General features: G+C 53.5%; 3 protein-coding genes across 6 annotated transcripts in view; 1 reads left to right on the plus strand and 2 right to left on the minus strand.

Annotated features, from left to right (window-relative positions):
- Window positions 1-119: 119 nt before the first annotated feature.
- Window positions 120-5,138, minus strand: AAMP (angio associated migratory cell protein). Of its 2 annotated transcripts, none has more exons than XM_079133001.1 (11): window positions 4,928-5,138; window positions 4,314-4,472; window positions 3,463-3,582; window positions 2,795-2,934; window positions 2,398-2,542; window positions 2,138-2,221; window positions 1,833-1,948; window positions 1,588-1,691; window positions 1,359-1,449; window positions 1,008-1,162; window positions 120-598 (listed from the first exon to the last, which is right to left on the minus strand). In XM_079133001.1, exons 1-11 carry the CDS (start codon window positions 5,046-5,048, stop codon window positions 523-525), a joined length of 1,311 nt encoding a protein of 436 aa, XP_078989127.1. In that variant the 5' UTR covers window positions 5,049-5,138; the 3' UTR covers window positions 120-522. The 2 variants fall into 2 exon arrangements, with proteins under 2 accessions (XP_078989127.1, XP_078989128.1); XM_079133002.1 differs by having other exon boundaries at window positions 4,314-4,469; window positions 4,928-5,137.
- Window positions 5,139-5,442: 304 nt separating this feature from the next.
- Window positions 5,443-26,125, plus strand: part of PNKD (PNKD metallo-beta-lactamase domain containing) — a 65,110-nt gene continuing 44,427 nt past the window's right edge. The window contains exons 1-3 of one of the 2 annotated variants that reach the window (XM_079133006.1): window positions 5,443-5,562; window positions 6,300-6,468; window positions 7,571-8,554. In XM_079133006.1, coding sequence (XP_078989132.1) covers window positions 5,496-5,562; window positions 6,300-6,468; window positions 7,571-7,763 — 429 coding nt within the window. In that variant the 5' untranslated portion in view covers window positions 5,443-5,495 and the 3' untranslated portion in view covers window positions 7,764-8,554. Of the gene's footprint in view, window positions 5,563-6,299; window positions 6,469-7,570; window positions 8,555-26,125 lie in introns of those variants that run through there. The other variant, XM_079133003.1, reaches the window with a different exon arrangement.
- TMBIM1 (transmembrane BAX inhibitor motif containing 1) lies at window positions 8,680-25,347 on the minus strand. Of its 2 annotated transcripts, none has more exons than XM_079133009.1 (12): window positions 25,188-25,347; window positions 16,198-16,439; window positions 14,861-14,961; window positions 13,892-13,956; window positions 13,694-13,747; window positions 13,170-13,220; window positions 12,489-12,528; window positions 12,173-12,210; window positions 11,906-11,993; window positions 11,511-11,606; window positions 10,508-10,561; window positions 8,680-10,093 (listed from the first exon to the last, which is right to left on the minus strand). In XM_079133009.1, the coding sequence occupies exons 2-12, from the start codon at window positions 16,397-16,399 to the stop codon at window positions 9,947-9,949; spliced, it is 936 nt and encodes a 311-aa protein (XP_078989135.1). In that variant the 5' UTR covers window positions 16,400-16,439; window positions 25,188-25,347; the 3' UTR covers window positions 8,680-9,946. The 2 variants fall into 2 exon arrangements, with proteins under 2 accessions (XP_078989135.1, XP_078989136.1); XM_079133010.1 differs by lacking the exon at window positions 25,188-25,347 and adding an exon at window positions 19,450-19,786.

Genomic DNA, 26,125 nt, shown 5'->3' on the forward strand with positions numbered 1-26,125 from the left:
GCTTGGCAGAGGGTGGGCTGGCGCGCTCGACCTCCAGCAGCGTCAGGGGAACCTCCCCCTGACATGGCCTTCGCCGGCTCCTCCTCGTGTCCAGCTCCCACAAAACTTACAGACGCTGCCTCTGGGAAGTATATTTTATTTACATTTTTAAAATCTGTAACTAGTATCTCTTCCTCCTTTCCACTCCCAAAGACTTGGGAAGGGAAAGAACGGGAACCTCAAAGACCTACTCCCCACATACAAATACGGATCCCATGGCTCACACCAGCAAATGAAAGTGAAAGAGAAAGAGGCCTGTCCCTCCCCCTAAAGGGCCCCAGGTCTGGGTCAGGAGAAGGGAGGGGCCCGAGGGCAGGGTCTCAAGGAGAAGAAAAGGACAGAGTGCAGGGGGCAGGTCAGTTGAAGGGGTTGGGAAGCAGTGGAACCCCCCTCCTCTTCCCTCTGTCCCTGCGCCTCACAGGGGGAGGGGGGGTTTCCCTTCATCCCCCTCAACACCAGACACCAAGCCAGAGGCCACAGCCATTAACGGTCAGGTCTCTGGACACAAAATACTTTCGCTTTGTGGTCTCCTGATGTGGTCACCACCAGGGAGGCATCTCTGTGGACAGAAAGCACAGGGTTGAAGGGACTAAGGCCCTGGGGCAGGCTCCAGCAGCACACCCTAATTCTAGGTCCCTGACAATCAGCCATCCATGCAACTATCAAGCGGAGCAGGGGAGGCAGTCCTAGTGGGGAGCCACAGAGCTGAGTGGGATGAGGATCAGTCTCAGCCTCTCACCTCACAGGTGAGATGATACCTGGATAGACCACTGCCAATCACTGGCTAGGACTCGTGGGAAAACGACTCCCAGGGCTGTCACCCTCAGGCTTGCCAGTATTCCTGCCTCACAGGCTGCAACCAGGCCTTGGGTCTCTGTCCCCCTTAGGAATCCCTCCCACACCCCAGCACCCCACGCTAATCCCACTTTCCAAATACAGTGATCCCAGCTCTTTCCCACTTCACTTACTTGCTGAGGGCAAAGTCCAGGATCTCAGCCGTGTGGCCCCGGTAGTCAGTAAGGAGGCGGCCTGTCCGGGCATCCCAGAGGCGCACGACACCATCCAGGCTGCAGGTGTAAACCACAGCAGTGCCTGCCTCCCACAACAGCTGCACGATGCCCGACTGCCCGGATGTGAGGGCAAGATGTCAGGGTATGTCAGATATCAGGTGGGAGAGGAAACACATCTGTTCCCAACTCTCAGGGAAGGAAGGTCACAGTGAAGGAAAGGGTAGGAGCCAGGTGTGGGGTGGACGCTCCCAGAGGCCTGGGCTTCTCTGTGACCACAGCTCACCAGAAGCCCAGCTCCAGCTGCCCTACCTGGTGCTGACACTGGTGCCTGAGGGTCTGTGTAGATAGGTCATAGATGGCCAAGGTTCCATCCAGGTAACCAACAGCTGCCAGAGGCATCCTGGGCAGTGGAGCACCAGGAAGCTTATGAGACGCTGTACACATACCCACTCTCCTCCCTGGTCCCCCTGCCCAGGCCCCCCCAAGCCTCTCCCCAAGTCCCTCTCTTCTCCAGGCCAAGGCCCTGGCTCACACTCACACGCTGCAGAAGCCCAAGGACTCCACTGAATTGGATTCACTCTCTTCCCCTTCTCCCAGGTTGGGCTGGGAGGCCACAGTCTCAGGTCTGAAAACACCCACCACCTATCAGTGAGAGGAGATGATCAGAGGCAGCCTGGACTCTTGGACCCCAATAGACGGGAGCAGAGTGAGGAGTGAGAAAGGAAAGGAAAGGCAGAAGACTTGGAAAGCAGAGGCCCCCAGCCAGGCTCCAGGTCTACTCGCCTTGCCGGTGGTGGCACTGACCAGCTTGGCCTGGCAGTCCACAGAGCCAGTCAGGATCAGGCTGCCATCCTGGTTGGCAGCAACACAGGTCAAAGGGCCCTGGTGACCCTCAGTCCCTGGGAAGAAGCAGGAGGACAAGTCAGACTCAGTCCTGCCCTGGTTCTCAGCCTCCTGAGAGGAGGCTGACACTGGTGCCTGAGGGTCTGTGTAGACAGGTCACAGATAGCCAAGGTTCCATCCAGGTAACCAACAGCTTACGCTTCCCCCGCCTCAGATACCAGTTGAACACTTCCCACTTCAGATACCTTTTAGTACATGGATGGGGTTTCCCTGTTTCAGGTCCCAAATCCTAATGGTACCATCTTCATAGCCTACCACAGCTCTCTTTCCTAAAGAACCAGACACACTAATGAAAAGAGGATAGAGGGCACACTCACACCAAGCAAGGAGGTAGGGGAGGAGAGGATAAGGACACAGAGCTGGGGCCAGGAGGAAGCTCAGCAAATGCATATCCTAGGACCCACCTCTATACCCAGGAAAGGACATGCAAGGCAGCTGCTCTCACCATCAGGGAGGACACGACCACAGGTGGCTGGGCAGTTGGGGCCCTGGAAGGTCTTGCAGTCACCATTTGGGACCTTCCACATCCAAGTGTTGCCATCAGCTGTGCCTGCCAGTAGGACAGGTGCCCGAGGGTGCCACTCCATCCACTGAGCAGAAAGAAGGATCAGCAGGGAGGCCCATCATGCCAGCCCACCTAGGAACTGCCCCCTAAGCCCCAGTGAAGGTTTTCCTACTTCTGGAATCAGCAGGAACTTTCAAATCAACAGGTACATTTGACTTGGGTAACTTTGGGTACACTGGCTCAGAGCAGGCTTGTCCAGTGGAGGTAGGACTGGCCCCCAAAGCTCTAGTCCCTATCTGAGGTCTAACAGAGTTGGATCCCACTCTAAGGAACTCACCTCCAGATCTCCTGCTTCGAAGGACCAGACCTCCTCCTTGGTATCCACCTGCCACACTTTCAATAGACCACTCATGTCCCCTGTGGCCACTAGGGTGGAGTCATGGCTGAAACCGGCACAAGTCACAGAGTCTTTATGGCCTGCCAAGAAAAGTGGGCAAAAAAGAAGAAAACTTAGCATACTTAAGTGCTGGGGACACATGACCCAGCTACCTACCCCCCTGAAATGATCTACTAGGAAAAAAAAAGCAGGCAGGCCGCACAAACAAATGACCAAACATAGCAGCTCTAAGAACCAATACCTCCAGGTCTCCCCGGGAGAGACACTGCTAGCCCCCACTCAAACAAGTGGAACCTGAGCTTTCTTTGCCTTGCCCCCTCTGGTCCCTCTACACATCTGCCTGAAATCCTCACATCCTTTTCCCACTTACTCCTATACCAGTGTTACGTCCTCTCAGGCCTTTCCTAAAATCTGTTGGCCAATTAGCATCTCCCACCCCTATGCCTACAACAAACTGCTGTTATTCTTTGTGTTCCGGGGACCCAGCCCAGAGCTCATACAAAACAGAGGTCAACAGATGACTGTCAAAAGCTCAACCACAGCAGATCACCCCAAAAGATCTCCAAAGGAACATGACCTCCCCCAGGCCTCCACTCCAGCCTCCTCACCTGCACACTCAAAGAGCAGTTCCCCATCGCTGAGCCTCCAGACAAAGGCTTTGTCATCTTCACCCCCTGTCACTGCCAAGGTGTTGGTCTTGGGATCCAGGCTCACACAAAACACAGATGCTGTCCCAAGAGATATTCCATGGGTGAGGGGACAGGGCTCCCACCTATAGGTCTGTCCTTTAGGTCTGTCCTTTAGAACCTTCAGGAAGCCCACCCCCTTTCACCCAAAGCAATATGTCTTCCCTCCTGGGAAAGAAGGTACATCCAAGTTCTTCTAAGTTGCAAGCATCAGGTTGTTAGAGAAATCCTTCCCCAACCTGCTGAGCTCCAAGTCCTTCTCCAGGGCAGATCCACACTGTTCTGTTCCCCTCACCACCCCACACTGAGGCAGTGGACAAGTGCAGGGCTTACAATTCTCAGCATGGGATGCCACCAGGATGGGTATGATAGAGTGAGGAGAGCATCGTGTCATCAGCTTTTTAGTAAGAGCTGTTATTGAGAAGATTATACAAGATATGCTTGAAAAGGTACATTTTTCAGCATATGTCACCTCCAATTTCCATTCAGATTACTTTCATTAACTTCCACCAAAGGTTAACTTTTTAAAAGAAAACTTAAGGCCAGAGAGGTTAATGAAGGTGGCAAATTGGTCAGGAGAGGCAGGACTTAAACCCAGGAGTCTCAACTGACTCCAGTGCCATTTGGCCTCCCTGATCCCTACCTGTGAGCTCCTGCAGGACAAGGCCAGCAGCTTTCCCACCTTGTCTTTCATAATGCTCTGTAGGCGGCAAATGTGCAATGCTCAAATGCCCACCTGGACTGATTTAAAGTGGATCTGCTCAGAGGCCTACCTGAGTGCAATGCAAAGGTGACCTCGCTATCATCAGGGCCCTCCATGCTGCTGACCACCCCTTCCTGGGGTTCCAGGACCCAGCCCTCCTCGTTGCCCTCTTCCTCTTCTTCTTCTTCCTCAAAGTCCACATCTTCCATCTCTTGGGCCAGATCATCTGCTTTGGGGAAAGTGTTAAAAGATGGGGCTCGGGAGGCATTAAGAGGGATGGGAAGAAGCATGAGGCCGAGGCTGGGGTAGGTCATGTGGCCAGAGGGTAAGGTGAAGTCAGACCGATGGGGTGCAACGGGGGCGAGAAGGGCAGGAGGAGGGGGCTTGTGAGATGGAGCATGGGAGGCAAGGTCTGAGGACCTGGGGTTGGCCGGCAACCGTGTGGGAAGAGAGGACCTAGGGCATGATGGGAAGGGGGTGTGTGAGGGGAAGGGCTAGGGGAGGCGTCAGGGAACCCCCACCCCGCCAGGCCTGACAACTAAGTGTGGGGGCAGGGTAGGGGACAGGGAGAGGAATGTTGGTAGGAATGACCGGTAGGGTGAGGAGAGATGCGGAGGGAAATAAGGGTCAGAGGCCAGGGTTGAGCGCCTCCTGTCCCATGGCCTGAGCACAGGCAGTTCTCACCCGGGTCCGGCGGGCCAGGATCCAGTTCTACCACCTCGATAATCTCTTCATCACCATGAAAGCTTAGGGTCTCCAGCGGGGGGGTGTCAGCAGCGGCCCCGCTTTCTGATTCGGACTCCATGCGGCGCAAGCGGCCGATCCACTTCTCTGGGCCCAAACGCCTCCCAGAGTCAGCTCTGCGCGGCGACGCGGAACTCGAGCCCCTCCTCCCGGGAGGAAGTAGGCGTAGGCGACTCCCGGGCAGGAAGAGCGAAGGCAGCCTGGCCAATAGCAACGGGGGCTGATTGGCTGAACCACCAATCACAGGGTAGATTTGGAGAAGGGGCCGAGGCGTGGCGGGGAGAACCCAAACTCCGTCCGACCTGACTCCGCCCCCAACAGGAGGGAAACAAGCGAGCGTGCGCGCCTCCAGGGTCTCCTGGGAAGAGTAGTACTCCGGAGTCCGCTCCGCAGACTTCTGGGAGATGTAGTTTCTGGTCTGTATGCAGGACGGAAGGAGCGGCGGAGGCCCCTTACGCAAACTACAATTCCCGGCGGGGAGCGCGGTGAAGGGGGGTGGGATCTGAACATGGCGGCGGTGGTAGCTGCTACGGCGCTGAAGGGCCGGGGGGCGAGAAATGCCCGCGTCCTCCGGGGTAAGGAGAGGGACCCCGGGGAGGGCAAGACTGCAGGATATTCCTTTTCTTCCACATCCCACCCGGCTATTGCAGGCGGTCGGGGCAGCCAATTACTACCCACTCCTCTCTTTAGGATCTTAGAGTCTGGGGGTGAAAAGATGTTCTATAGAGGTCACTCAGTCCATCCCCCTACCTTCGGGTTACACAACACCTCAGGGGTCTTGCTGCGAGAAGGAACCCTGAAGAATCCTTCAGACTCCCGCGCTCCTGGTGTTTCACACTCACCGCAGTGCAGAGGAAAGAGCCCTGGGCTTCCGAAGGCTAGGGTTCTAACCCTGGGTAATTGGCAGTTTGACCTTGGGTGAAGCAGTTTTCTCTCAGAGCTTCGGTTTCCTCTTCTATAAAATGAGGGAATGGAGTAGACATTCTTCAGTTTTAAAACCTTTCCCCGGATTTCCATCATACGAATCCCGTGAGTCCCTCTGCAGTCCTTCCCATCCTGTCGTCTGAAATGAAGAACAGCGAAGCTTGCTCTCCTGGCACCAGGGTGATGAGCCCGCAGTGACGTGAAAGTGGCTTCCAAAGGTGCCACCTCAGTGGCAATTTTCCCAGTTCCTTTTGGATTCTCCCTAGCACTTGTTACTCCTAATTCCATTAACTCCCCTCGGACCTCAACCGCCCCTCCCCAGCCCTTACTTGCCTTCCCAGAGCTTCCTTCTCATCCCGGTGCTGACCTTCGTTACCTCCATCCACAGGAATCCTCTCAGGAGCCACTGCTAACAAGGCTTCCCAGAACAGGACCAGAGCACTGCAGAGCCACAGCTCCCCAGAGTGCAAGGAGGAGCCTGAGCCCCTCTCCCCCGAGCTGGAATACATTCCCAGAAAGAGGGGCAAGAACCCCATGAAAGCTGTGGGACTAGCCTGGTGAGTTTTTAACTACCCCTTTGCCCACCCATGGGGAGTGCATCCAGGGAGGGCAGGACCCAGAAATTTCTCTTAAGTTTCAAGTGGTGAGCTGAATCCAAGGTTATAGGAACAGAATTGCCAGGTTCCAGGAATGGAATCTCAGAGGAGTGGGTCAGGAGAGGCGGGAAAGTATATGGAATTGTGGGGACAGTGGGTTTTCTGTGGTATTAGCTGAGCCAAGATGATTTGAATTTGGGTCCCTGGCCTCATCCTCCTTTTTGGGGGTTTGTGGAAAGACTCAAGTCCTAGTAAGTAGTTGAGATCATGTGACATATTATTTGTATAATAACTTAAGTTGTTCTGTATATTATTTGACTCTGATTCTCATCTTAGGACATATTAGCAATCAATATGAAAGAAAAATTAGGGAAAATTAACACTTTTTTACCTCTTGAGGTCTGACAGTACTTTACCGATGTAATGTTTTAGTTTTTCTGGAATAAATATTATATCCCCATTTCACAGAGGAAGGAACCAAGGCTCAGAGCTGGAATTCTCACCAGGTCTTGTGACTCCATGCTCTTTCCCCCACCCCAAGGCTCCCCCTAGTCCCAGTTACTCAAATTAAGAAAGGGAGGGGCTGAAGGCTCAGTAATAGATTACCCATTTAGCATGCACAAAGCCCTGGGTTCAGTCCCCAGTCCCAGAGAGAGAGGAGTCTGGGAGGAGTTGTAGAGAAGTTTGGGTAGAGAGAAACTTGCTAGGACTCAGAGAGAGAGAGGCTGGTCTGCCTAGAGAATCACGCAGACACTGAACCTAGAGTGCAGGGTTCATGCCTATGAGTGTATTAGGCCATGGGAAAGGAGTAAAGAGCTAGGCAGAGACCTGACCACACTAGGCCTTTTCTGCCCTGCTTAGGAGTTTGAACTTAACCAGGAAGTGATAGAGAGCTGTTATAGGGTCTTAAGTAGGGCAGCAACAGGATCTGATTTATGTGGGTCCCCCTAGTAACCAGCACAGAGGACAAGAGGTATTGCAGCATTCGTGCAATTCCACGCCCCCCAGCTCTGGCTCAGGCTTGGCCCCTGCCCAAACCCCGTGCACGTCTCCCTACCCTTAGGGCCATCGGCTTCCCCTGTGGTATCCTACTCTTCATCCTCACCAAGCGGGAAGTGGACAAGGACCGTTTGAAGCAGATGAAGGCTCGGCAGAACATGCGGGCGTCCAACACGGGCGAGTATGAGAGCCAGAGGTTCAGGGCCTCCTCCCAACATGCCCCATCCCCCGACGTTCGTTCTGGGGTGCAGGCCTGAGGAGCACTGCAGCAACCTTCTAGACTGTATTTGGACTGTGAAGCCCTCTGGCTTGGCTGATTCTGGTCCTTGCCTGTGAGGTCCACCAGAGGGCGCATGAAGCCAGGCTGCTGCCAGTCCCGGCCCCTTCAACACAGAGGAGCCAGCCAAAGGCAAATAAATTTATTGAGTGAGTGGAAAGGAAGTAGGCTTGGGTTTGAGACCCTTGGGAGTGGAGGGGCAGAGGGTGGGGCTGGTTACTCATGTATGCTCCCTCTCACAGAAGAGCTTGTTCCTGGCTGGGTGGCGGGGCAGCCACAGAGGCTTAAGTGCAACCAGCCTAGGCTCAGGCCCTGGGGATGAATCCCTCAGAGCTGCTGGCCAGGAGGGTGGGGTCCCACTCAGCCTTGAAACAAATTAACAAAGAGAATCAAAGACGCATTAGGGGTGTGGAGGCAAAGAAGCACTACCCTGAGCCAGTCCTAATGACTCGGCCTCTCTGGGACTCAGTTTCCTCATTTTTAAGAGATTAGACTAGTGATTTTTAAGACAGAGGTTCTGAACCTATGGTCCCTTCCCTCCCTTATGTGCAAAATTTTATATATGCATACAACTTTTTGGAGAAGAGCCTTAATTGCTCTCATGAGCTTTTGTAAAGGACCCATGACAAAAGAGGTCAAGCATTATGGCTCTAAGAGTTCCCTTCTGAATCCAGTATTGCAGGTTTGAGTTCCCCTTTCCCCCAGCCAACTGTTGAGCCTTCACCAGCCTCTCACATCCCTCTCTAGGAAGTGCAGCAATAAAAGATACTTGTTACCTTAGGAAAGGTGGAGACCCAGCCAGGATGCAGGGGTAGGATGTGAATGGATGCTTTGGGCAGAGCCAGACACTCCCTCAGCCAACACCTTCCAATGAAGAAAACCAGAGCCACACGAGGTTTTAACTTCTAAACAAAACTTTATTACATTTTTAGTTGTGTCCCTTTGTGTGATATATTTAGGATCAAGTACTCAATAAAGAAGTCCTAATTATATCCTTGGGCTGATGTGGTTTCCGCCCCTACCCGATAGACTGACCTCCCCTCCCCTATTCCAGCTTGAGGCACTTGTATTACAAAGAAAGCAGAGGCTGTCTAGAGTGATGGTCTCAAGTCAAAAAGCCCCCCCACTGGGAGTTCAGAACAGGCTGAGGAGGAAGTCACCTTCCTCTCAGGGACCTCCTTGGGTTAGCAGAAGGGAAGGACACAGAAGTCTTCTTGGGCACCAAGGTGGGTCTCAACTGAGTTGGGAGGCCCTGAGGCATTTTCCAAGTCTCCACCCACCTCCTCCCTGGCTACTTCCATGCCACACTCATGATCAGACTACCCCATTTCCTGACCCTTGCCCTCATTTTGTGCTTTGAGAGCCTGAGCAGAGAAAGTAAAAGGATCCTCTGATGATAGATCTCAGAAGCACCTAGGGAGGTCCCAGGCGTCTTTGGAGAATGGGGACCAGAGGCTCCAAATGTTCTGCTCTCTACCACCATCCAAGCCTGAAGGAAGCTCAGGGGAGGTGTGCTCTTTGTTGGCCCCTGTACTTTACTTTGCTCATCTCTTCTTATCCGAGCCCTAACCTAGATAAACAATATATACATGTTACTAAAACAAGATGGGATTAGAGTGGGGAGGCCCCTAGGCCCAGATCTCTTCTACCTTTCTGAGCTAAAAGGTGCCAAGCCTAAGGAGACTAGAATAGTGGCCTATGAGTCCAGGAGGTGAGGACAATACTGTCTGGCTTTACTGGATTTAGGAGGGGAAACAGACTCCAGGTTCCTAGGCTAGAAGCCCATGACAGTGGGTGAGGAACCCCTTCACCTTGAAGCCTCTTCTATGTCCACATTTCTTTTCAGCTATAGAATGGGCTCTTTTTCATCCACCCCACCCACACCCGCTAAGAGTTTGGTGCCATGTTGTGGGGAGAGCGGAGAAGACACATCCTCAGCCTAGCTCCCGCCAAGCCCACCAAGAGGTCCCAACTGTTCCAGCATCTGCTGCCCACTGCAGGTTCCCACACCTCCACAGCCAGAGAGTCTGCCCATCTCCAGGACAGAGAGGAAACTGGGCATATTACTTGAGGGGAAGAAAAAAGGGTCTGAGGCCCAGACCCCAGTCACAGGGCCGAAGCCCACAGGGAAAAGAGAGCCCAGGGTGAGTGAAACAGTGCTCCTCAGTTGCGATCCCCCACCAACTGCAGCACAAAGGTGAAGATGTAGATGATATCAGTGTAGATCTGCAGGGCACCCGTGATGTAGTCCTCTGGGCTGATGGTATGCTTCCGGTTCCCCAGGACCAGCTGTGTGTCGTAAGCCAGGAACTGCAGGGACAGGGAAGCCAGAAGTGAGCACCCAGTGAGTACCCAGAGGCCGTGTCCAGAGCTCCTTTCTGGTCAGTGGAGTTGTCCTGGGAGCCTATGTACCATGCAGCAAGCATGCTTAGAGGACTCATTAATGAACAGGGTAACACATGGGCTCTACCTCTAGCAGTTCACTATTTAGAAAAGGAGACAGACACACTGTCATCTCTAACTTGGCCTGCCAAGCATTCTAATAGCAGACAGTGTAAACAAGAGACAGCAGGAATGCCCTGGAAATTTCTGGAACCTCTTGACAATAAGGAAAGACCCACATATGGCTCCGTTCCAAGTCATCACCTAAATTCACTCGCCATCCTCTCAGCTCCTCTCCTCCATCCCCTCAGCTCATCTTTCCAGAGCACAGCAGGAACTTACCAGGGTGAAACAAATGGCCCCCAGAGCAGCATAGAGCATATGGAGCCAGTAGATCTGGGAAAGAAGGAGATGGGATGGCATTAGGAACCTGAGCAAAGCACAGGAGGCAGGCCTTCAAGACTCCGCTAACCCCGGGATTCAGGCAGTGGCGTGGGTGGAGCTAGGAAGCTAGCTCTTCAGGATCCTGGATCAGGACTTTCTAGGTCCTGGAACAAATTTAAAACAGTGATGTACTTGGCAGTGGCTATCCTAAAATGACCATATAAAACCAACCAAAGCATCTTTTAGCCAAACCAGTCTGCAGAGCTAATGAAAGTCCAGAGGTGTCCACTGTACTGAGGAAAAAACGCAGGGACTGAGTGATAGCTTTGGAGGACAGACCCAGCACACTCCAGTTAAGAGCCCCATCATCTTGCCTCCAGTCACGGTCAGAATCACAGACCACATAGCCCATCCTGGGATGGACAGACTGAAGAAGAGCTAGGAGGGAAACCCCTGCATCCACCCTGATGAGGATCAGAATTGGGGGCACCCACAAGGCAGCCCTGCTTCACACTCTGATAGGTGCCTGTCCACAGAAGGACAAGGCTGGTCCATAGTGAGGTGGGCATCAGCCTGGGGACCTCATGTTCTCCTTTAACTGACTAGAATCACAGGACTCAGCTCCAGTGATCTCCAAAGTCCTTTCTACCCAGGTCCATCTTCTTGGTCCTCTGGGTTCCCCTCCCAGTCTGCCTCCTGGTCTCAATTGTCAGCTGTAATCCACTACTTCCCGTAGGAACTCAGTTGCACTGTCCAGGGCTCCCAGTGCCGTGGCTCTTTCCAAAAGGACTGATTATTCCCTAACCCAAAAGGATGGTGCTTCCAAGTGGATACCTTTGCTAGCAACTGGAAAGGTTCTGAGGTCAGCCTTCCCAGAGGAGGGACCCTGCTACACCCTGCTGCACAGGGAATCTGCAGTGAGGACTGGGTTCAGTGACCTCAGCCCTTATGGGAGACTCACATATTTGAAGTACAGCACAATGCTAGTGACAATCCCAGTCACCATCAGCACAATTCCCAGGACACAGAAGAGACCTGTGCACGAGGTGAAGTCCACCTGCCAGGAAGGGGGAAGGAGGCACCTGTCAGACAACTGCCATCACTAGCAGCCCAGCCAGACTGGCCCTGCCACCCTGCCTGGGAGTCCCAGTTCTGTCTCCTGGGGGCATGGGAGTGACCATGACCTAGGAGGCAGTTTTGTAGGGTATAGATATGGGGGAGGAAATTAGGTCTGTAAGGGAAATCCCTGGTCTATAAGGACCTGGGCCCTCCCAGGCCATTCAAATGCCAAACCCAAAGGGCCAGGTTTCATAAAAAAGAGGTTGGTGGCCAGGGAAGGACCCTCCATGCCCTCACCTTGGTCTGAAAGCAGAAGATGGTGACAGAAATGGACACCACAGCAGTGATGATCATTGCAATGATGACAGCTTTGGTCTGATACATACTGGGGGGGAGGAGTTAAGAGAGGCCAGAGGCATAAGCCATGTACAAACGACTTCAAACTCACTGCTTGCAGAAGATTCCACCAAGAACCCACCCCCGCAGATGACTACCAACCCAGGAACACCCGCTCCCCCATAACACACACTTCACACGAGGGTGATGGATTACCCTTGAATGTACCTGGAAATGGTGCCCGTCATAAAGCCCATGGCAAAAGTCTGAAGGAGAGAAACAAGGGAGACACTTAAGAATGGCAAGGACTGGGACGAGGGTTCAGTGGTAGAGCACTTGCCCAGCATGTGCAAAGGCACTGGAGAATGACCATAGTAGCCTTCCAGAGCTGGGCATAGAGGTGACTGAGCTGGAAAGATGCAGCCACAGAGGAGACCAAGAACTAGTAGGATGAGGAGGGGGAGAAAGCCAAGAAGGACATCCTTCCCCAGTGCTGTCCCCATCCCTTCCCTGGGACAGCACTCCCCTACCCTTCTAGACTTACAAAGAGAGTCAGCAGGATGATGTTCCATGGGAACCGGCGCCTTAGGGGGAAAGAAAAGGCCTGGTTATGCGACTTAAGGAAGTCAGGTCCTAGAGGTTCCTTCCGCACAAGGGAGTGCCTGGCTTTGTGCCTGGCTCCGGTGCCTGCAGGGATAAGCCCTGCTCTTGGGAAGGGAAGGCTGGCATGACTTTGGTACCTGCTTAGGGGGTTATATGAGGACAGCATGGAAACGTGAGATGGGCCTATGCGATGGAGCCAGAAAGACCTGAAATTGTTTGCCACTCTTACCTAACTACCTGTGTGACTGAGAAAGTTGTCCAGCCTTTCTGAGCCTTGAGTTCTTCCTATTTAGTTTTGGGTTTGATTTTCCCCTTGCCCCTCATTTTTCTTCCCCCACCCCCACCCCCAACCTGTCTTTTTTCTTTGTCCTTTCCTGTTTGTTAAATGGTTAAAATGCTACATATCTTTCAGGGTTGCTATAGAAATGATAGCTAAATAGATCCCACACAGTACTTTGTAAACATCTGAACAGTAGCCACCGACATCGTCATCATTACCATCACCACCACCACCAGTAATTCTTGTAAGTCTGCATTTGATCAGTATAAGGAATCACTCCCCAAAATACATGGCCCCTGACCCACCACTTCTCTCCTCATTGTCTAATGCTCTGGAACTCACCTGGGTCCTTGGCAGCAGGCAAGGGTCAGGTAGGTGACGATGAAGACCGCACTGGGGAGAAAGATGGGATACAGTCTGTGGGCCCAAAGCTACCCTTGGCCATCTCCCTGCCCAGCCTGGCAGCACTCCCCCAGCCCACGGGCTGGAGGCCTAGAAAGAGCTGCTTGGAACGCTAAGGGCAAGCTACTCAGGAAAAAGTTAGGGCAAGACTACCAAGCCAGGAACGCTGAGCTGTGTAACACAGGGTTTGGGCCACAGAGACTGGCTATGAGGACCCGGGCAGTTCCATGCAGATGGTACGCTGCTATCAGCGTTGTCCACTGTCCCCTCCCCGCCACATGTAATGTGATTCTGTGACTCCTCATCTGGGTACACACCCCGGAATGGAAGATAGGCCCTGGCCACTGGGAATACCCCTCTCAAAAAGCATTTTGATCCAAGCCCTGAACAAAGCTGCTCAGCTGGAAACACACTGCCAGCCTCCTCCTCCTCCCCTTGCCTCGAGCAGAGCCCCGCGCACTCACTAAGACACGTAGTACACAGCCACATTCCTCCTCACGAACTGGCTGACTGGTTCCCTGTGGAGTAGGGGAAGATGGGAGAGGAGTCATTCTAGGACTTGGCTGCCTCCCTGCCAAGCCCCTGCAAGACAGGCAGCCCAGCAGGTGACCCAGAACTCCCCAGGGCTGGGACAAATGGGCCAACAAGGCCCAGACACTCACACGAAAGTGAAGATAGCAATGATGGCCACCGTGATGAGTAGCTGGACAGAGATGATGGTGTAAACCTGGAACACAGATGACCAGGGACACGGGTGATCATCCTACCCACTGGCCTCGCCCCAGGAATCAGAACCACAAGACCAAGAAGCCCAAAGAAGCACAGGGCCCCTGCCCCTTCCTGTCTTGTCAGTGGTAGAAGGGGGCTTCTTCCTTCCACTTGAAGGCTCTACTCTTACTTCAAGCCTTCAACAAGCCTTTGGCTGCAGCCTGGCCTAGAGGTGACCCCAACAAGGAGCATGGTCCACATGCTGTCTGTACTACTGTTCCCTCTAACTGCTCCTTGGCATCTCCCCTTCTGTCCAGCACCCAGCCTCAGTTTACTACTGCTGTGCCCTGCCTGGCTGCCCTGCACCACTAGCTGTGGGTCCACACTCGCAGCAGTTTAGTGTGGCACGTCACCCATCTGTCTGCCTGAGACAGGTGCTATACAGATGTGAGATGGGAGAGCGGATCAGGAGCAAGGGTGATCCTTTCAGCTCCCCAGTTGTTTAGGGCCTAATGGGAAAGTAAGGTCTGGAGAAGAAGTGGAAGGTTTCCCAGACTGACTGTCCTCCCCAACAAGTCAGGGGAAGGGAGCAGAAGGAGGCTGCTGGGGCTGGAGGAGCTGGGGAGAGTGCAGTGAGGGCAGGCCGCCAGAGCTGGCACCGTGGCGCACCCTGTAATCCCAACGGCTCAGGAGGCTGAGGCAGGAGGATGGCAAGTTCAAAGCCAGCCTCAGCAACAGAGAGGTGCTAAGCAACTCAGTGAGACCCTGTCTCTAAATAAAATGCAAAAAAGGGCTTAGAATGGTCTAGTGCCCCTGAGTTCAATTCCTGGTACTTACCCCTGCCCTTACACACTAAGTGGCCTGGCCCTTCCCAATTCCCACAGCCTGAGGACCCGGGCCACCCACCTCCCAGCCCATCTCACCTTTCGGATGAATGTATGTCGGACTTTTCTGTCATCCCACTCTCCAGGCCCAAAGCTGTCACTCACTGCTCTCTCCTCTCCATCATAGCCCTGGCCAGGGCCTAGGGACAGATCACATAGGACCAGCTGGAGACCCAGGAATGTAGCCTTCATCCCAAAGCCTCAACATTGTCTCAAAGGCTCAGGTATCTCCAGCCAAAAGGGTCACAACGGAGGAACTCCTCTCCCAAGCCAGGGTCCTCTGGATGCCCTCAGAGTGACCTGAGCCAGCGTGGCATGAGGGGGCTTAGGTGAAAGCCACTCCATCCACATGCATCTCTTAGGGCTCTGTGCGCCCAGCCCATGCCATCAGAGGCCAGGTGGTGGGTCAGGATCTAGGGAGGAAGCCAGGCAGGAATTGAGGCTGGCTGGCAGAGCAGCCGCCTCCAGAGGAAAGGAGGTGAGACCTGTGTGTGTGTGTGTGTGTGTGTGTGTGTGTGTGTGTGTGTACGTACGTGCGCGCACACAGGTGGTGGGGGTAGGGTGGAGAACAGAGGGCAAGGGCCAGGATGTAGTGCAAGCCTCACTGAGAGCAGATCTGTTGAGGGCATGTATGATGGTCACATGTGAGTGATGCATTCCAGTCCACACCAGAACACACATGTCCGGGTGAGAGCTGGCCCTACACTTGCTCCAGGACTCCAGAGCTGCTGCATGGCTTCCGAACATTGCATGAGTGCCTCTTTGGGAACTGCGTCAAAGTCCACCCAGAAAGGACTGTGTACAGCTCAGAGGTAAAGCACATGCTTAGCATGTATGAAGCCCTGGGTTCCATCCCCAGCATCACAAAATTAAAGTCACCCAGGAAAAGCTCAGTGCATTCCAACCTCACCTGTTTCTGACCTGCCATGATGTTTACCAAAGTTGGTTCTACTTTTGGATATTTACCTAAAGGATGAGTATTTGTCATCCCCAAGGATATTTTTTTAAAAAGCAAAGTGTTTGGGGTTACAGAGGTAGCTCCTAGGATAGACATGGCACCTGGGTGGGAGGTTCCTTGGGTAACCACCTAGAAGCCATCACTTCACCCAGCCACTTTCTCTGGTGCGTAATTCTGGTGTATGTCTGTGGACTGAGCCTGCTAGTTGAATAAAGGGGCTACCACATGGCTGGAGGAGACAGGAACTGAGGGGGGAAAGGAAGGAAGTAAAACAAAATATAAGGAGAGATCTAAACAGATGAGAGGGAAAGGAGTTAAAAGGGAAGTTGAAGAGAAGGGAGTGAAAGGAGGGGCCTCATTCACCCAAGGGCTGCCTCCTCCCACCCACCGACCCTCCACACACCCTTCTAGGACTCACCGTAGTTCATGGGCATCGGGTGGATTGGGGGCATAGGCTGTGGGTAGCCAGCAGGGTGGCCATAACCAGGTTGTGGGTAGGCAGGGTAGGCAGGGTACCCTCCTGGCAGGACAGATGGCTGCCCATAGCCCCCAGCGGGTGGAGGGCCAGGGTACAGGGGGTTGCGGTCCTCATACGGAGGTGGAGCAGTAGGGTTGGACATGGCCGCTCAAGAGCTGAGGGGAATCCCCAGCTGCTGGGACCTGCAGTGAAAGGTAAGCAAAGCAATCCTGAGTGCCTGGTCCAGCTCGCTTCACTTCCTGGCCCCCTCCAGGCTATCTGTCTCCCTGGAGAAGACCGCCTCCTAATTTCGCTCCGGGTCACACATCACTTGCTGCCCACAGGCCTCTTCCCATCAGCGCAAACCCTGGCCCTCCTGCCCTGAAGCAGCTTTTTGTCCAGGGCTATCCCTCCCTGTGCAATTTCTGGCCAGAAGAAAGCAGGAGGAGGGGTTAGTTAGGCACCTGGAGTTGATGCTGAGCATCGGGTGTGACTCACGAGGAACTGGGCAGCTGGGAACTCCCTGTCCTCATTTAAGAAAGCCTTCCAGAGTTGTTGGCTTGACAGCAGAACCAGGAAAGAGGCTGGATGGCTCTGGTAGAGCCTCCCATGAGTCACAGGGCCAGCTGAGACCCTCTGGAGTAGAAGCCCTGCCCCCAAACAGCTGGCTGAAGCACAAGCCTGAGAGTCGTAACTGGGGCCCAGCCAAGCTCAGAGTGGAGAGCAGAGAGGAGGAGGGGACAGTCCAGCCCAGTGCCAGGGCTGCCCAGTCTCAGGGGAAGAGGCCGGTGGACTGGTAGCAGGCCAAGTCAAGGGAGCCTAAGAGGTCTGGGCCAGCAATCTGGGTAGAAGGCCCCACAGAAGGGTAGGCCTGAGACAGGACTTTCAGGTTCCTTAAATAACAGCTGTGGTGCATCAGGTGGGCATGTGGCAGCCTGTGCATGCCTGCTCTCTTCAGTGGCAAGCAGGGAGTGAACAGTGAGCACGGGGCCTGAAAGCCCCTCCGAAGGGAGCCGGGTTTGTAGCCCAGCGTCTCTGGGGTCTTGGCAGTTTCTTCTCTCTCCTCCAGGGGCAGGGGCTAGCAGGGAGGAGGGCCAGCTGGGAACTCCGTGTCCTCATTTGAGGGAGCTGCAAGATGGAGGGGAGTATTTTAAGTGGCAGGGATAGCCCCACAGCCCGGACCCCGGAAGCACAGGTTGAGGGGACCTCTGGGTTGCACAGCCTAGGGGTCCTTTCAGATGAGAGAATTGAGGCACAGAGCAGTAAATGATCCCCAGGCCCATAGAACTAGCAGGTCAGTAGTAAAGTCTGAAAGGATCCCTTCAGGATCTGGGGCTCATGTCCTTTCTGTTCTTTAAGCCTCCTCTGCCTAAAAAATGTCCCTCAGGCCTGTGTTCCCCTCTGAGGTGGCAGAGATGGGGGGAAAGCTAAAGAGGACGTCCCTGTGTCCCTTGTGGGAAGAAGCCCTGACAGAGTCTGGGCCTCTTGACGGGGCCGTCCCTTTCCTAGAGCACTGCCCAGGGCAGACCTAGAGGACCCCACAGGGACACGGAGATCCAGGTCAGCAGCCACCCTCAGAGCCTCTGCAGGAGGCAGGAGAGCCCTGGCTTCTCTTTGTAGGACACCCTATGCAGTTCAAGGATCAGATAAAGGACTGTCTGTGTCTTCTTTCTTAGAACAACTAGGATCATTCAGAGAGGGGAAAGTGGCAGGGATGGGACAGAAGGGCAGGTCTCTGAATGGGTTATTTTGAGAAAAGCTTTTCTCCATCTCCCAGAGTAGAAGGGACAGAAGCAGAGCAAGAAAGCCTCAGACCAGAAAGAAGAATGGCCTTCCCGACGGTGTGGCCTGAGGGGCATGGCAGGGCAGCACCAGCGCAGCCTGCAGCGACGGGCACTAGAAGGCACAGGGGAGAGTGCTGGAGGGCGGGACAACACTGGGAACTGGCTGCGAGGGAAGGAGGACGGCCTTCAGTAGTTATGTGAACCTCTTGTACGTTCAAGACCAGCCTCAGTGACTTAGCAAGACCCTGTCTCAAAAAATAAAAAGGGCTGGGGCTCAGCAGTAGAGTGCCCTTGGGTTCAATCCCCAGCACCAAAAGATAAAAATCTAGTGTCCTGTTTGGAGGAAGGGGTGGAGGACAGGTCACCTTTGGAATAGGCACGTCCACAATATGGCATCATCCTATCTGACATCCACCACTGGGGTGGTAGTACACATAGCTGGCTGAACAGGCTCAGAGGTACTTGTCATCAGAAGGCTGCTGTGCACCAGACACAATGCCACCATTTCCTGGCCCTTCATCTCCTCAGGGTGCACTTCTATAAACTGAGGTGAGAAAGACCAGATGGTCTTTGAGCTTTCAGCCAGCTCTAACAGCAGACTGTGATCCTGGGAGCTGAGTTATGTAGGGCCTGCCCTGTGACCAGCAGACAGCTGCCCCTCCCTCTTCCCAGACCAAGGGGTTGCAGCGGCCATGAGTGAAGCATGACTCACAGAGGGGAGGGTCAGCCTCAGATGGACCGCCAGGGTCTGGTCCAGTTCAGTAGGCTGCTGACTCACAGAGCCCTCCACCTCCTTACCCTGCCATGTCATGCTTCAATTTAAGAAGAATTCACAAGTAGACCTGCCTGCTGAGAGGACAGTAGGTCCCAGTCTACTTCTCTTGGGCCTCAGTCACCAGCCCATCTGCAGCAGAGACTACCATGAGCACTTTACCTCCCCATGCCTCGGTGTCTTCACCTAGAAGATGGGTTTAACACTTACAAGAGTCCCCCCTCACCCCAGGAGAGTTGTAGAAATGAAAAGAGAATGCACACAGGAGGCATAGTGGCACACACTTGTAATCTCAGCTACCTGGGAGGCTGAGGTAGGAGGATTACAAGTTCAAGTCCAGCCTGGGCAATTCAGCAAGATAACTGTCTCAAAATAAAATAAAAAGGTCCGGGATGTAGCTCAGTGGTAGAGTGCTTGCCTAGCATACATGAGGCCCTGGGTTCAATCTCCAGCACCACAAAAAAAAAAAAAATAGAAAACACAGAGCACTCAGGATGATGCCTGGCCCCTGAAAAACATGGATAAATATTGGCTGTTTTCAGTTATTTCATTAAGTCTTTTCAGTAGCCCAGCAAGGCAAATACTGTTGTTATTATCCCCATTTACAAGTGAAAACACCAAAACTTAAGAATAATGAAGTCACTAGGCCAAGGTTACCTTGCCAGGGTGAGATGAAGTCAAGACTTGGGGCTGGAGACTGCTCCAGAGCCACATTCTGAGCCTCTCTGCTTGAGTTCCTCATTTACATAGCTTGTCTATCCAAACTTCTCACCCCTTCGACCATGGCTTCTAGTCTAAGACCCTCTTGTGACCACAGAAGGCTTACACAGGAAGTGGAGGCCCAACCAGTCAGTCCTCTACAATGGGCTCCAACCCTACCAGCAGCTCAAGAGAGAGGCTGCTCCAGAGATTGAGACTCAAGAGGTCAGAGCTGAGAAGACATGCACTCACTTAAGGCAAGCCTGCCCCTCACTGTTCCAGTCAGATAGCTACTGTGCAGGAAGCAGTAATCTGTCCTTGTCACAGAGCTGGTCATGCGGCCAGGACCTAATCCTACCTATCTGGTATAGAGCTCTGGGCACAGGAGAGGAAACCTTTCCTGTTAGTGCCAGCCAGAGGGTTGCCAGCCTCTATCACCCTCGCCTCTGAGCCATGCCAAGGAGAACACTGTCAGACAGGCAGGGGCCTCTGGGGTTCAGGGCCTCAGCAGCTTCTAGCTTCTGTGCCTGCCCCAGCACCTGCCCACCCTACATGAGGGCCCTGCCACCTCCTACCATCAAGGCCTACACTGGGGCCGAGGTTTAGGCTGACATCTGTCCGGGGAAGTGGGGAAAGGAGAGGGAGTCCACTACTTTCCTAGCCATACCAGGGTGGTGGCTGGAGAATGGAGAGTAGAGGAAGGAAAGCGGAGATGGAGAGAGACAGAGGGAAGATGAGGCCCACACCTTCAAGCCAGGCCTTCCAGGTTCTGCCAAGAGCTGATGGAATCCCCACCATCTCCTCAGGCTAAAAGGGGCTGTGGAATTCCCACCAGAAGCTGCATTTTCCTCAAATGCAGAAGGCATTCATTTCTACAGAGGTCATGTTGGCTATGGGGAGTTTGTTTGCCTACTATCGTGTCTGCAGGCATCTTGAACCATCAGAACATTCTCGACCTCATGCTTGTGACTAAGGCCTTTAGACTTTCTGATCCTGGTAGTTCCACCTCGTTTGCCCCTCTCTGTTGGGGTCCAGAGCCTCTCTACCCAGTAATGGTGGCAACAGAAGTGAGTGGGCTGTCTGCCTAAACAGCACACTTGCTGGTGGCCAAGGTTTTCCCATGCAGAGGAGGGGAATTGTCACCCACTGGGGCCGTGTCCATGCCCCCACCTGCTAAGGTCAGGCACCAGCTCTCCTGGGGCACACGAGGGGTTAAGTCTCTGGAATCTGCAGAGAGGAGGCCCAGCTACTGGGGTTACACCAAGAGGGTGTGTGCTGGAGGGAGGGGCAGAAAGGAGCAGCTGACTGGTCCAGGCAACCTGCCCTCCTCCCTGCCAGGAACAGATGCCCAGAGCTGAACAGAATGGAAAGAATAGCTCAGAGTGCACATCTCAGGAAGCCCCACCCAGCAGGCGCTGTGGCACAGTCACCCTGTCTGGCTCCTTCCCTTGCTTTCCTTTCCCACTCCCCCAGGGGAGAGCTCTGCCCTGCCACCCTAGCACAGCCACCACGACAGAGGAGTAAAAGACACACCCAGGAGAGTCTGGGCAAGTGACCAGACCTGATTTTGGATGAAGGGGGCCCAGAATCAACCTCATACTCTTCAACTTGTCTGGCTTCGGGGCTAAAAGATGAAGTAGAGAGGCCTAAAAATTGAAATGTCAGACTTTAGAATGGGTTCTGCTGGTATTGAATTGGAATCAACTTGAGAAATCATCTGGCCACTTAACAGATCAAGAAACCTCAGAGCCAAGAAAGTTCCTGCTCCAGGGGCCTAGGGAAATAGCTCAGTTGGTAGAAAGCTTGCCTCACAAGCATAAGACCCTGGGTTCAATTCCCAGCACCGCAAAAGAAAAAAAAGAAAGTTCCTGCTCCAGCAAGTTCCTACTCCAGCCCAGGACAGGCCCTCTTGGTCACGGGTTTGTAACTTCCCCTCCCAGCCCCACCCACTATCCGAGAACTCAGAAAGACAGACACAAGCAAACACAGCTCCTGAGGAGGAGCCAGAACAAGCCGCTCACTTCCCCGGTTCACTCTTGGGCTCCAGCTTAGACTGCCAAACTATTGTTCCCCTCTCCAGCTCCAAGCCACCCCTCCCAGTCCCCATCTCTAGCCAGGGTAGCCTTTCTCCAAGGGAAGAGAGGCTGCCCCCAGGGGAGCATGGGAGGACGCAAGACTGGCAGCTTCCCCATCACCCGTGTCTTGGGGCAGCATTGTGTCATCAGGACATTAATCCCAGAGATCACAGCCACATCAGTGGTCAGGATGGTCTGAGAGTGTGGATGAGGAAAGGAAGCCATTGACAAATATGATGTGACTTCCAGAGCATAACCCCTACCCACTTCCTGTGTTTCAACTCTCCTGTCTTTCAACTGAATTTGCAGGTTAGGAGGGGAGACAGGCAGAGGAATGAGACAGATAATTAGCAACCCATGATGGAGAACCACAGGTGGGCAGGCACAGGAGAGAACCACTAAGAATAGCTTAGACTAGCAAAAACAGTACTAAGCAACTGAGGTTACCCTGGTGCTTACAGAAGTCCTACAATCTCACTCTGCCATAAAACAAATTCAGAGAAAACACATCTAAGGTCCCACAGAAGCAAACAGCAGAGATGAGTCTGAAAATGGAGCTGGCATCTGATTCTAAAGTTCACACCTTGTACTTTTTATACACCTGGCTGGAGCAGAAGCCACTAAGGCACCCGCAACAGTCACCTGGGGAGCCGCCCAGCACCTGTGGTATGACGGTAAAGAATGAAAATGGCAGGAAGGAGCTATGCAAGTGCATTGTTATCTGTTCCTTTTCCAGTGAAATGTCATCTGAGGGGTGAGCACTGCATTAGAAGGCAGGGACCTAATGCCTGTCCTGGATTTGATACTGACTCCATTGCATGAGTCACAGAGGTCACTCCATAGCTCCAGACTCAGATTTACATTTGTAAGACAAGTATCCTGGACCAAGAGATCAAAGTCCACTCCAACTCTGCCAGTTTCTGATTCTGAATAAATAGTCTAACAGAACAGAAGCCTTCAAGGCTGACTGACATGCACCCTAAGAAATCTACACTGGGAGGAACCATTAATGTGCCACTGGTCTAGTGGACATCTGGAGAGGCAGAGGCACGTGGCATGTGCTGAGTATGGAGGTGGCCGTAACTGCCTCTCCTCCCAAAGTACTCCCATAATTCCCTCTGGATCCTCTAGCCAGCCCCTCCTGGGTTCTCACTCTAAAACTTGCAGAGAGACAGTCTAACACTGTATGAAAGAAACAGCATGTCAGGAATTAAGAGGCCTGGGTTCCTTAGCCAGCTCTGGGAATCCTGACAAATGACCTCTCTGGCCTCCTGTATCCCCAGTCAGCCCAATTGTGGGATAAGAGCAGAGACTAGTTTACTGGAACCAGAAAGCAGAGAGAGAGACTTACTGAACCAGGCAATTCCCAGAAGACATCCGTGGATGAGTGCAGAAATAAACAGTCCATATCCCCTTCTTGGAAATTCACAAGGCACAATGACATATTAAGCCTCTGTGAAGTCCTGCTCTAAGAAACCTGTTCAACTTTGTTGACCCCGATACTCCTCCAAGCTTTCTTGAGGCTGAAATTCTTTGATCCAGGCACACCTACTATCTGGCAGGGTGCTGACGCAGGCACCTGTGTTTCACAGCAACCCAACTCAGAAAAATCCACGTTCTAACTTCTCCTATGTTAAAACTCTTGTGCTCCACCCAGCCTGCCCCCTAGAGTAGTCACAAAAGAACCTTACTCTCAGTCAACTCACTTCCAGGATCCTCTGGAGGGTCCCCCCTGACCCTAAGCCCCAGATCCACATAGCTGCTGTAAACTCCATGAGAGGATTTCCTGCCCCAGTATAGGGCAGGTCTCTAGTCCCTACAACACCAGGAAACTAGCCTCCCTAGCATCACTTCCACAGATGGGAAAGAACAGAGCCTTGCAAGCAAGGACTCGTTATCTTTCTCTCTGACCCATTTATCAAGACTCTTTTAGATACCAGCCACTGTGGCGAGTAGACTTCCTGGATATCATTTCTACTTCAAAATGAGACCTATGGTTCGACCTAGAATCCCGGAATCTTAAAGTTAGCAGATTCTGTCAAGGTCAGCCCTTCCACAACACAGCAGAATCCTTGCAGAAGGCCTACATCATGGTTAGCTATGTTAGCAGATCTTCTTTCCAGAGATGTTTATGAGCTTCTACCCTCCAGTTCTTCCAGTTTGACACTTTGAAGACACACAGGCATGTGTGTCCCTTCACTACGGCTTCTAGGGTAGGACTGCTGCTCTTTCTGAAGGGCCCTGGATGGGAAGTTTGGGGGTTGGAGGTGCTCTGAGGTGAACAGCTCCCCCATTCCCAGGGAGGAGGCTGAGTGGAGGTGGCTATTACCCCAGCTCGCGACATCAGGGTCTCCTAAACACTTATAGTCTAACCCGTCATTACCTCTCTGACATGTCCATTTTTACAAGAGAGGCCCTGAGGTCATAGCACAAGAAGACAGGAAAGACTTGATAGGATGAAGTGACGGTCATCCTATCACTCCATTGTAAGCTGTAAACTGAGACTCTGGGTCCTCAAGACCGGGAGAGTCCCCAGGTGAGGCAGAAGTATGGCTCCCACTTTGCCCCAGCCTCAGGTGGCACAGGGCTCCCTGTGCCACCACTGACCAGACCAAAGGAACCAGCTTTGAAACCAAAGCTCACCAGAGAGATGAATATTTCAGAGCCAGAGAGAACTGGACACCTGATGGACCTTCCATGGCATCTGGCTCTTCCCTGGTTCCTGGCTCTTCTCACTTATCCCATGTCCTGGGTGGAACCCCACTCCCATGGGTACTACCCCGAGGCCACTGGGAGTGGCTGGGCATGGAGCCCCCACAGGGGGAGAACTGGCGAGGAACAGGTCAGGCGGCAGCCTTCCTCCTGCCTCCCACTCTCCCACTGCTTTCCCTTGCCCACTTCCCTGTGTTGTTTTCACTCTGACTCAGAAAGGTTCTGAGGAGGGTGGGTACTTCCAGGTAGCCTCCTGAACTCAGTCCAGGGGCAGCGGCTCGGTGTCAGGCTGAGGACCAAATTATGGTGATGGGGGCTGCCACTTCCTCAGGCCAAGGACTGGGGCTGCCCACTAGCCTCCACCCCATCTCTGAGCTGGGAACTCTCCTGACCCCACCACGTAAATACCTACGTGACGAGCCAACACCTGTGGCAAGAGCCTAAGGAGGGCCAACCTGGGGTGGGGGCCAGTCCCTGGGCTGGTTCCCCTCCCTCTTCCCACCAGCTGAGGGCCACGACAGCCCCCAACTCACTCACAGGGGGCCACTCTGAGGCTGGCGTGGGGGACCTGCCCTGCCACGGACAAGCTATGTAAGAAGGGGTCACTTCCCGGGCCCTGGTCAGCTCACCGGCGCACACAGCAGCTGCTCGGTTCCCAAGGCTGACCAGGTGCCACCTGCCCTCCCAAGGCGCACAGGGAAAGCGAAACTCCCAGCTGCCAGGGCAAAAGATCCCCATTCTGGCGCCCGCTCCTGGGCCGAAGCAGGCCAGCCCCAAGCTAACTCTAGAGCGCCCGGCCGGTCGCGCACTCCCAGGAAGTTCGGGGGCTCGGGGCCAGCGCAGCGCAGTGCTGACCCAGTCCCTAGTGGCCCGCGGTTCCCACCTCCGCCGCCCTGGCCCCCGGCTTGCCTGCGCTGTTTCCAGGCGTGCGTTCCGGGTCGGGTGCTGGTGCTGCGAGTCCTGCCGGGACCGGGCTGGGCTGCGCTGGGCTGCACTTGGCTGGGGCTGCGCGCCCCGCCCCGTCCTGCAGGCCTGTGGGGCGGGGCCTCGGGGCGCCGCCAGAGGGCGCTGGGGTCCTCCAGGTGTCCCGCTCCACCACTGAGAACGTAGGTGGGTCCTTCAGATTTAAGGGCGGTAATGATGATTGAGTCAAGTTTAGAAGACGCACAAATACAGAAAGAAACTAACTTTTCACTCCTCCCAACTCCCAGGAGGAGGCTTGGGCGCTCCTTGCTGCATCTCTATGTATTGTACTTGCTTTTCCACAGAGTGGGTCATATCGAAAGAGTTTCGTTTACTGCTTTTGTTTTTGTTGGTTTGTTTTGCAGTGCTGGGGATTGAACCCAGGGTCTCGCACATGCTAGGCAAGAGCCCTACCACTGAGCTACATCCCCAGCACTTTTTGTTTTTATTTTGAGACAGGTTCTGCCTGAATTGCCTCAGCTGATCTCACACTTGTTATCCTCCTGCCATAGCTCCCAAATCGCTGGGATTACAGGCCTGCGCCACCAAGCCGCGCTTGCTTTTGTTTTTTGAAAGGTCTTTCTATGTTGACCAGGCTGGTCTGACGCCAAAGGATCCTCTGACCTCTGTCTCCCTATCGGACTGAGGACATGAGCCACCACCTGACTCACTGTTTTTTTATTTTACTTAACATTTTATCTTGAGCATTTTTCTCATCACTTACTAGACTTCAAAAGTACAATTTTAGCCAGGCACTGTGGCCACGCCTTTAATCCGAGCAATTTGGGAGGCTGAAGCAGGAGGATCGCAAGTTCAAAACCAGCCTCAGCAATTTATGGCACCAAAAAAAAAAAAGAAAAAAGAAAAACCACAATTTTGCAATG

The sequence above is a fragment of the Sciurus vulgaris genome, assembly GCF_902686455.1.
Source record: "Sciurus vulgaris genome assembly, chromosome: 3".
Classification (NCBI taxonomy): domain Eukaryota; kingdom Metazoa; phylum Chordata; class Mammalia; order Rodentia; family Sciuridae; genus Sciurus; species Sciurus vulgaris.